Here is a 9,908-nt window from a genome sequence, read left to right on the forward strand (position 1 = left end):
TTATAGGAAGATCTTCCTCCGAGCGGGTGTTAAATGAATGAATATACTTTTATTTTACACCACATAAACATATACTAAAATTATAAATACAAAGTAAACAATTTTTCGGAGACAGGTCCGACATTCATCTTCGGAAGTTATATGGTCATTATTTGTGAAAACATCGATAGCGCGATGCAGGATCTTTGTGGCGCCATCTAGTTAGGTAATGTGGAGAAAGCCACACTGCGCGTGGTTGGTTCAAGTCACTGTAGATATAAGGGGAATCCCCGACAGTACGGTAATGGCCAATGAAATTCACTAGTTGCTATATGATAGGCGTTCGATTTGCAAATATGCACTCTGAGAAGGTACTCAGAGTGCCTAAGGTACTTAGTATTTGCAAATCGACCAATAAAATGCGACTTATAACGGCTTGCGTTCATAAAGACGACACGTGTAAAATCGTATTGCTTTGTTGTGTTATTTATTTCTGTCGGAAATCGGGCGGGCCTCAGCATAAGAACAATTTCTTTTTTTGTCAAAGATTGTACTTAACAACCGACTGTTGATGAACACATACTCAAAAAAACGGCTGTAAATGCATTGTTATTCGTTATACTTAGTATTTTTGGGCAGTGGCGTGCACTGCATACAGGCACAGAAGTACTTCCTACCCTAAAAATTATATCACTATTAAAGTAGGACTTTTTCGATTTACTGCCAAGTTTCTGAATTATGCCTACCCTGGTTTAAAACCATGTGCAAGCAAGTCACTGTTGTGGGGGCCTCATACTGGTAAATGCTGCCTTATTCCCATTCTGTTGATACGAATGGTGCTAAACTAATACTATTATTATTGTACAGGAAGTGATTTAAGTGTGCCATATATTGTACATAACGGTTGATTACATACATCACACTGTCGTATTATGTACTTATATTAATATAAAGTAAGGCTAACTACACTCTACTTTTTCTAACATGTCTTTTTATATAAACAATATTTAAGTACTTTTTTCTTACTTTTGTTAGAGTAAAGATCGTTCAGAAAATATCAAAAAAACATTCAAAAAGAATATCTCTTTTTTATGTTTTTATTTATATCAAAACATTTGTTTAATTTATTACACTAAAGGTAGGTAATGAAAATGATTGTTTGAAAATAAGACAAGTTAGAAAAGTAGACTTTGCAAGATCAAGAACGTAAACAAACTTTGGCACTATTGTGTGAACTAATGCCGACGATTGTTTACATTATTTACGTTGTTTCGGTGGCCTTTCTTTAGTCCAAGAGACGGTCAATGCTTTCTGTGTACAATTTGGTTGTATATAATTAAATTCTGAATTTCGTGGAAAGCATAAATCGTTAAGAAATAACGATCTCAGAATAAAAAAATGCTTCCATAACGTTATAATATAAAATGTCTGAATTAGATAATCGTTTTTCAAGCTTCCAGTGAAATGATCTCTTATTGGTCGAAGAATCCCACAAGTTGTACCAAAATTTTGTGTTAAGTTTGACAAAACTTTTTTATTATTCCAATAGATGTGAAATATATGTTCATTTTTGTGTCGTCTATATATATAATTATTTAATGTTAAAATACATTCTTATGTCTACTTAAATTTGCTCAAACAGCATTTCTGACATCTTATTTTTATTATTAGTAGTTAATATACATTATATTGGCTTACTGCAGAAGCAGATTTAATTTTTTACTTAGTTAAGCAAGCGTAAATAGTTTTTTATACTATACAGTGATAAAAAAAAAGCAGAACGCTCTCGGCCTGTAGTTGTTTATATCAAAACTAACAACTTTTGTTCTACGCATTTTAACTCTATAGCTTGTGATATATTAAATATTCAATATTTAACATAGATATTCTACTTGTTACTACTCTGTAATGTAACATCAGCCACAGCGCTCGAACCACAACTATCGTGCGGCCAATGACCGGTCTACGCGACGTTGTCGAATCACATGTATTTGGTTTCACAGTGTACTATCACATTACAGAAATAACATGATCTATTATTTTTTTTGATAAATTAACACTGTTTTTTTTTTTATTATAGGAACTAATAGGCCGAGAGCTTTCTAGTATTTTTTATTTAACCGTATATTAAGTATTTTTTTAAGCGCGCGGTGCTATCTTTTGTAATAATTTTGTCTTAAATAGAAATTGAATATGTTATACACGTTAACTAAAGTTTTCTAAAACAAGTTATGCGTTTTGCAATATATATTTAATAAATGCAGAACCAATGTTTCAAAAATTTTTTTCAATTTGTGTAAACACACAATAATTTTAGCTTGCGGTGTGAGTGCAAAATAAACAAATGATAATAAAGCAAAGCGACGTACCCCAATGTAGTTAGAATAGGACAGCTAGTGTTAGTTCTACCTAAAGTTAGTCAATAAGCGAGTCATAATTAGTTTTAGTTACGTCTGTTAGTCTACGTTCTTTATGAATATGGTGCTGATTTTTTAACACTGCTGTGCACAGATAAGAGAGCTAATACATCTTGTCTATGGCGTCTGGCCGATCTATCTTTCTTTCCTGTGTATTATTAGGATATTACCTTGAAGGTTAGGTTGCTGAGCATCTAACCGAAACAACCGTAAAGAGTAGATAAACGAATTGCTTAACCTAGAGCGTCCGAAACGGGTCCTTGCTCATATGGGGCAAAAATATGGATAAAAATAACAGCAAGCTACTTTTTCAATATTTTATATCGCCTGTAAAAATGCAATGTTTTATTTTATCATTGGTTTAAGGTCCTATTTTTCAATCGCCGTAATGGTATTTATCTGAAGAATTAATGTGACATTTTGACGATTGTTTCTTATGCAAAATCAATCAGAATATTAACGATTAAAAGTCGGCCTTTAAATCACTGTTTTACAGAAGATATTAAATATTGCACTAGCAATATAGATTATACAGACTATGATAGGAATTAATTTAAAATTTTTTTTTTTTGATGTTCTACATAAAATATATTCTACGGTCGACATAGGACGTATATTCTATGTTTTAATAGAAAGTTCGGGTCGGTACCAATTTGAACCAATTCGTCGACTCTTGGTCTATAAGTCTGTTTAGTAATACAATAAGTTTAGTGTGTTTAATATTTACGTAAACGCGTCGAATACTATGATATAGACATTGTTTTTTACTTAATTGGTAAAATATGTACTTTAATTGTATAACAATCTTTTTGAGTGGAATTTCCAAACCACAATAAGGTTTAGTCACAACGTTTTGTGGGTTTTAGATCTAGTTTATTTCACCGCAGGGAACGCGTTGCGTAAACGTGCGTGAGTGTGAAAAATAAAATATAATTTTCCTTCGTTTTAGGATTAGCAGCAGGTACATAATAATGTTTAAATGGATTCTTAATTTATTGCAATTACTTGAATTACAATCTTTTAATTAGTTACTGTTTTTGATTCGAAATAATATAGTTTAAAAAATAATAATTAATAATTAATTTAATAAAAAAAATCAAAGTATCGCTCTTCTTTCAAAACATTAAAATATTAGGAGTTTGAATGTCAAGCCACAAAAAAATGGTTTAAAAGTTTCCTAATTTATAATGAATATAACTTCGGAAACATATTGATAATAAATAATTTACGCGGTCATTCAGATGTATTTGTTTAGCCGAGCGCGGAATACTTACCTCATTATTTTGACCGGTTTGTAACAAATACAATCAGTTGCCATACTATTCACATAGTTCCCTGAAGAAAAGAACTATTTCAATTGTAGTACTTAGAGAGAATTCAGTTTACTAAAGCAAGGCGAGCGTGAGGGAGATATGCAAACTGACATAGTAATCGTTTGCGATAAAACAGACCGAAATAAGTACTTATGTTTTTCTCTTAATAAGGTAACGTACTATAATATTGATTAAAGTTTTTCGTTGTAGCATGGCGATACTGATGACGTAAGCACGACTCTCATGCTCCCATGAAACAGCAATGGTGTCAACTACCAATTCCTTTCTCAGTGTATGAGAGATTTTAAGACGAAAATACGACACCAACACCTTGCTACAACGAAAAAAAAAACGTGTGTGTACTTATGTACACGCGTTTGAAGTTATACTTCTTTGGCGTAACAAGATAAAAATCTTTTCAAAATTTTTATCGTTCGCCTTTTTCTACTTTTGTAGAAAAAACGACACTAACAATGGAAAAAAGGTATTGTTTGAATTATTGAAAGTCAATTGTCAAACCTTTTTAGAAAATCTAAAATGTTGACTATAGTGTAGTGTGCGCGCGCATCGTAAAAATTTACCCTCACCATTTTTCCCTAACGCGCCCAACGAAGTATAATTTCAAAAACTAGTACCAAATCAAAATCATTGATCGTTTACGTTCTTATATCTTTCTTGTTCTTGTATCATGTCTCTCTGACCTTACATTAATTATGAGTTTGTATACAATGTATGTTATGTTAAATTTTAGCGCAAGATTACTTAATGTGATATCAAGTTTAGTTAGATTTACTCATATATTATTAATTTCAATGTTAGCATCAAGTCGCTGTAACCGTCAATAAACTACTTAAATGAATTGAAATTTTGTTAACTAGATTTTTTAATACGAAGTTGGAAAAATACGCAAAGTAGCGTATAATCAGGCCATTGATGACGTTATATATAAGACGTTTTTGTACATACATACTGTATAATTTTCATACTAAACTCCCGTCCATCAATAAAACGCCAATGGTCCAAAAACTTTGTTTTACTTTTATTCCCCTAAATTTTAAATCATAATGTTAGAGAAAATAAATCTACTGAAATTAGTGAGCTAAAATCGTCTGCTGAAGGCTTAGGCAGTTACTACTGTAAAAACTTGCCGCCAAGCGATTTAGCAAGGTTAGGTTATCCTGCTTCCGTCTAAGGCTGCATCCGCAGAATTAAGAACATACAGAACCCTCATTGAGCCATTATTGTATTGTGTCCAAAACAGTATAGACGCACGTTTGCGGAAAGTTGCTAGCTCACAAACTTTTTCCATTTTCCTCATTTTATGGTTAACGTTTAGACATTAAAGGTAAAATAATTACTGTCAACTGCTGTATGGAATGAAGTTACTAACCGCCGCGCGCCTGTTCGAGAAACTACTAAAGTGGAATCGTCACACGGTTTCTGTATTTTTCTAATTCTGTGACAGCATCATCACTTAGCAACAGATAAAATTGCAGTCTAGGACTAATTCGTAGTGGAATAAAAAAAAACTGTCCAACAATCCACACTGGGCCAGCATGGTGGCCTTACGTGGCCCACGCCCTTTAGACCCATGCCCTCTAGTGCACCGGGTTGGTATAATGATGATTTATAATTAACAGGTCTTCAGTTTTGCGCTATTTTTAGCAAAGTACTAGAAGTGAGCATTGTTTTTCCAAAGTATGAGATAAATATAAGGTAACCAAATAAAATAATAGAATTGCTCAACCATAAGTGTTAAAAATAAAATTTTACCTTCGTAAGGTTTAAAAAAATTTACCATAGACGATTAACTTATTATAGAAGACGAACTGTTCTGTTGTTGTGTGTTGTGTAGTGTGTGCGAAGTGTTTTTTGACATCTCAGAAGTTATTACTCCATTGATCTATAAACAGATTAACACCTGACTAATCTGTCTAAAGCTAGAAGAAAAAAAAGATTTAAATGAAGTTCAATGTACGTAATACTCTACCATCCTACACCTATATCTGTGATAATAACAAGTTCTTTATTGTCTGTGGTCTGTGTTTATTGTGCTTGTTTTTTCATAGTTCGGTACTTTTGTAAATACATCGAAAAGACCATACATAAAATAGATTTGGTTTTGTGAAGTTATTGAAAAAAATGCTTTCCCGGTAAACTAAATATTCCTCCCAAACTGTAATATCATACCACTTATAGTCGACTTTATACTTTATAATTATTTCAGGTTAAGAATTAAACGTGATATAAAATTCTTTGTAAGATGTTTGTCTGATAAACCTCCAGAACATGACAGTAAGATGCCTGAAATTAAATCGAGAGACAAAAAAGATGAAAAGAAAGATACCGACACAGAATCGAGCACAGAGAAGATACAGGCTCTCCTAAAACTCATGCTTGCGGACCCCAAAATATCTGATAGTGAATACCGTGAAAGGTTCACCACAGCGCCTGAGAGACCAAAAAGACAAAAGCCTGATGTACTTGAGGTGAAAATGGAGAAAATCGGTATGCATTCTCAATACAGATATCTTGCATAACTTTGCTTATATATATTTTTTCAGACCCTTATCCGGAAAATATCTATATACAGCATTTAAGCTTACAATACATAGGTTACATAGCAATAATCATGAGGATTTAAAGTTAGCACATAAAACATCCTCCAGTGAAAACCACCTGTCTCTATCTTTGGCTACTTGCATTCAGTTTTTGCTAGCAACAATATTGTCTGACCGTGGTGCAAATGGTCTGCCTACCTTTCCATGGCTTGCCATGAAGTCAGGCTTGTTGTCCAACAGTCATTGGTCATTCTAACTATATGGTCAGCCTATCACCATTTTAATCTTTGTGAGTAATGAAGAGCATCTGTTATCTTGAATTCTTTTTATTTTCATGACGATTCTCTCCATACTCCTTTGACAAAATTTGGTTTTTGCCTTATGCAATAGGTGTATTTCCAGGTTTGGCAAGCATAAGTAATTCACAGCAACCAACATGCATCCTTTGATTTTACTTTTCATTGGCATGCAGCTTTTTAAAACTTCTTCTATATCTTATTACATCATAAATTTAAAAATCTTGTGTCACACTCCTTTGAAAGGGCTGGAACTATTTTAACTATTTTAATATGTGTACCTACCACCTTCAGATAATCATTCTAAATTTTATTTTGTGTCCTTTTTCCGATTGGGCATCAAAAAATACCTATAACTCACTTGAACCTGGTAGCTTGTGTTGTTAAATTACCTTGGTTAAAATTTCAGTAGACAATTAATGCAAAACTGCTGGGCAGAGGACTTTGTTCTTATGGAAACTAAAGAGGTTAATAGGGAAAGCTTTTTAAGAATACAGTAAAAAAAAAACAACATTATATGCTAGATAAGCCTATGCACACTACTTTATCAACTGATTTTCAGCATAGTGATAAAAAAGCAAGCTTTTTACTTATGTATTGAAATTTACGGTTTCAGAGGAAAACATCACCAAAGCTGCAGCAGAAGTTGCACAGGTTATTGGTGGCAATGTCAAACAAACTGAAGCAGACCTGCTATCCAAAGTTTTGGGCAAAATTAACCAAACCTCCACTACTCTCAGGTAATCATTAATATTATAATATTGAAAGTTTAAGTGTTGTCATAGAGTGTCTATGTGTAGTGTTAATGTAACAGCTTCTCTGGAAAAGTACTACCGCCACGCTTATTTCTCTTACCCAGCAGCAATGCTGTGTTTCAGTCTGGTGGTTTTCCACTTACCATTAGGAAGGCAATTTGCTTGGTCGGGTTATTATTATTACACACAAATGATAATAGGTTTGCTCATGTCTTAAAGTATTTCTTGTAACAAACTCGTCACACAATTTTTTGTTATCTTACGAAACACTCAACCTGTATTTGTTTTTATACAATTTCATAACATCATGATTTTATAATAAAGCTTAAATAAATCTGTTCCTTTACAATCGGCAATGTTAAAATATTACACGAGTTTAATTAGGTAGGATCCCATAGCTTCTAAGGCCCAATAAAATTGTATGTTGCAAAACATTACACGAGTTTCATTAGGTAGAATCATATAGCTGCTAAGACCCAGTAGTTATGTGTAATCCAATCAAAACAAATGTAATATTCATTATAATTATCAACCCATAAACGTTAGACTATAGTACACAAGTCTTCTGTTAGAATGAGTCCACCACACAGGCCAGCTGTTGATTGGTAAACTTCACAAATCTTTGAGAACATTAAATAGAGCTCTCGGCCGTGCAGGGTTGCTCACTGTTTAAGAAAATTAGAACCTTTAAAATCTAAAAGGTTAGTCTGACTCCAAGAGGCTGGGGATTGATGTCAAACCCTTTTAAAATGGGGGCAGAAGCAGCACCACTTTCGCAATTTGTCAAGAAAAATAAAACCATTAATAATATAATATTTTTCAGCGACTTAATAGTGGGCATGAAAGTGGACAGATCAAGGGACAGTGAGGAACCAATGGCCAGAGAAACAAGAGGGCAACAAGTTAAACGTTTAACAGAAAAGTCTAGAGTGGACGTGCAGAGGACCAGATATAGCAAGAGACATCAGGATAGGGAAGAACCCAGACCAAAGCAAAGACAAAGGTTTTAGCATATATTTTTATCATGGAAGCACAAACTAACCCTTTATTTTAGTCTCCTCCAAATTTTGTTTTCTTTGAAAGATATTAATTGTAACATCAATTTTCAGGGTTCTGAACCAAAAGAACGAACCCTTAGAGAAATTTATTAAGTTATGAAAATATTAAGCTTTCAAAAACTTTAGCTATGAAAAATTTCACTTTTAAAACATCACAATCAAAAGATACAGCTGCAGTTCATAGTGCATGTTATTACTCACAAAGATATAAAATCTATAGCATTGTCTCACACTCCTTTGAAAGGGCGGGAACTATTTTAACTATTTTAATATGTGATTAGGATATCCTACCACCTTCAGATAATCTTCTAAAATTTATTTTGTGTCCTTTTTCCGATTGGGCATCAAAAAATACTATTGATATTTGTCAGAGGCAGTAAAGAAAAAATTCAAAAATTGTAAAGAAATTACATCATTTTTTATTTTTTTCAAATAAAGAAACATTACAACAGTTTTTTTTCTATTGTTGTAAAACATTATATTTTTAGTAAATTATATTTTGCGCAACACAAAAACCACACAGGTTTAACTGGGTGTCCAAGTTATGTTCATAGAATACACAGAAAAGAAACACAGTGACAGTTATTGCAGTTGGTCTGATAGGAAGTTGAAACACTTTTATTTATTTCAGTATGTCTCAAGCGAACACTATCAACATATTTACGGGGGAGCCACTGGGCATTTTTGAAGCAAAGGAGCCAAACTACGGAACTAGACTAGATTTATGGGAGAAGTTAAATCAAAGGGAGTTAATGCTAGCAACATCTCAACCCCCAGCTAATTACTTCCAGAAGATGATAATGTGGACAGAGCAAGGCAAAGTGTGGAAGTTCCCCATTAATAATGAACAAGGTTAGTAACAAAAACCTTGCGTTCTTATTCTTTATGTCAAGTCTGATCCAGAATCTTCAGATAACAGATTGAATTTAGTAGTGTTATTTACAGGGAAGAGTATTAATATTAGGATAGCACTACTCAGTTCGAACTGATTGTTTTAATTTCGGGTGTTAAGCGTGATACAAGATACACACAGTCCATCTGTCTGTTTTTCTCATAGATAGACTTTAAATGTTAACAGAATGTGTACATCTTTTTCAAAACAAATCATGGAAATAAAAAGTACATATACTATACAAAATGTGTTTTCTGGCTCAATTTTACAATATCTTTTTCAGTTTAGTCTATTTCAAATTTCAATTAGTAAGTAGCCATCTTTTGTTTGACATTTCAGGAATGGAAGAAGAAAAGAATGTCCACTTTTCTGAACATATATTTCTAGACGCACACCTAGAAGGATGGTGTCCAACTAAAGGGCCGATCCGACACTTCATGGAACTAGTATGTGTCGGTCTTTCGAAGAATGCCTTTTATACAGTAAAGGAAAAGATAGATCACATTATGTGGTATAAAGAGTACTTTGAATCAAAACAGGACATGCTGACGGAAATCGGTGCTTGGGATAACAAAAGTGAACAAAAAAGCGAAACTAGTACCCCTGTATAAGTGTTGTAAAATATTTTATTATTAGG

General features: G+C 33.1%; 1 protein-coding gene across 2 annotated transcripts; it reads left to right on the forward strand.

Moving 5' to 3' along the window:
- The first annotated feature begins 5,605 nt into the window (after positions 1-5,605).
- Positions 5,606-9,908, forward strand: LOC120631283 (28S ribosomal protein S31, mitochondrial). Of its 2 annotated transcripts, none has more exons than XM_039900773.1 (6): positions 5,606-5,683; positions 5,937-6,217; positions 7,183-7,306; positions 8,145-8,324; positions 9,011-9,231; positions 9,611-9,908. In XM_039900773.1, coding segments are annotated over exons 1-6 (1,080 nt in total). In that variant the 5' UTR covers positions 5,606-5,681; the 3' UTR covers positions 9,883-9,908. The 2 variants fall into 2 exon arrangements, with proteins under 2 accessions (XP_039756707.1, XP_039756703.1); XM_039900769.1 differs by lacking the exon at positions 5,606-5,683 and adding an exon at positions 5,730-5,862.

The sequence above is a fragment of the Pararge aegeria genome, chromosome 2, assembly GCF_905163445.1.
Source record: "Pararge aegeria chromosome 2, ilParAegt1.1, whole genome shotgun sequence".
Taxonomy (NCBI): domain Eukaryota; kingdom Metazoa; phylum Arthropoda; class Insecta; order Lepidoptera; family Nymphalidae; genus Pararge; species Pararge aegeria.

Coding starts and splice junctions, on each gene's coding strand:
- LOC120631283 (XM_039900769.1), top strand. Junction 7,307..8,144: donor CAAACCTCCACTACTCTCAG/GTAATCATTAAT, acceptor AATATTTTTCAG/CGACTTAATAGTGGGCATGA. Junction 9,232..9,610: donor CCCCATTAATAATGAACAAG/GTTAGTAACAAA, acceptor TTGACATTTCAG/GAATGGAAGAAGAAAAGAAT.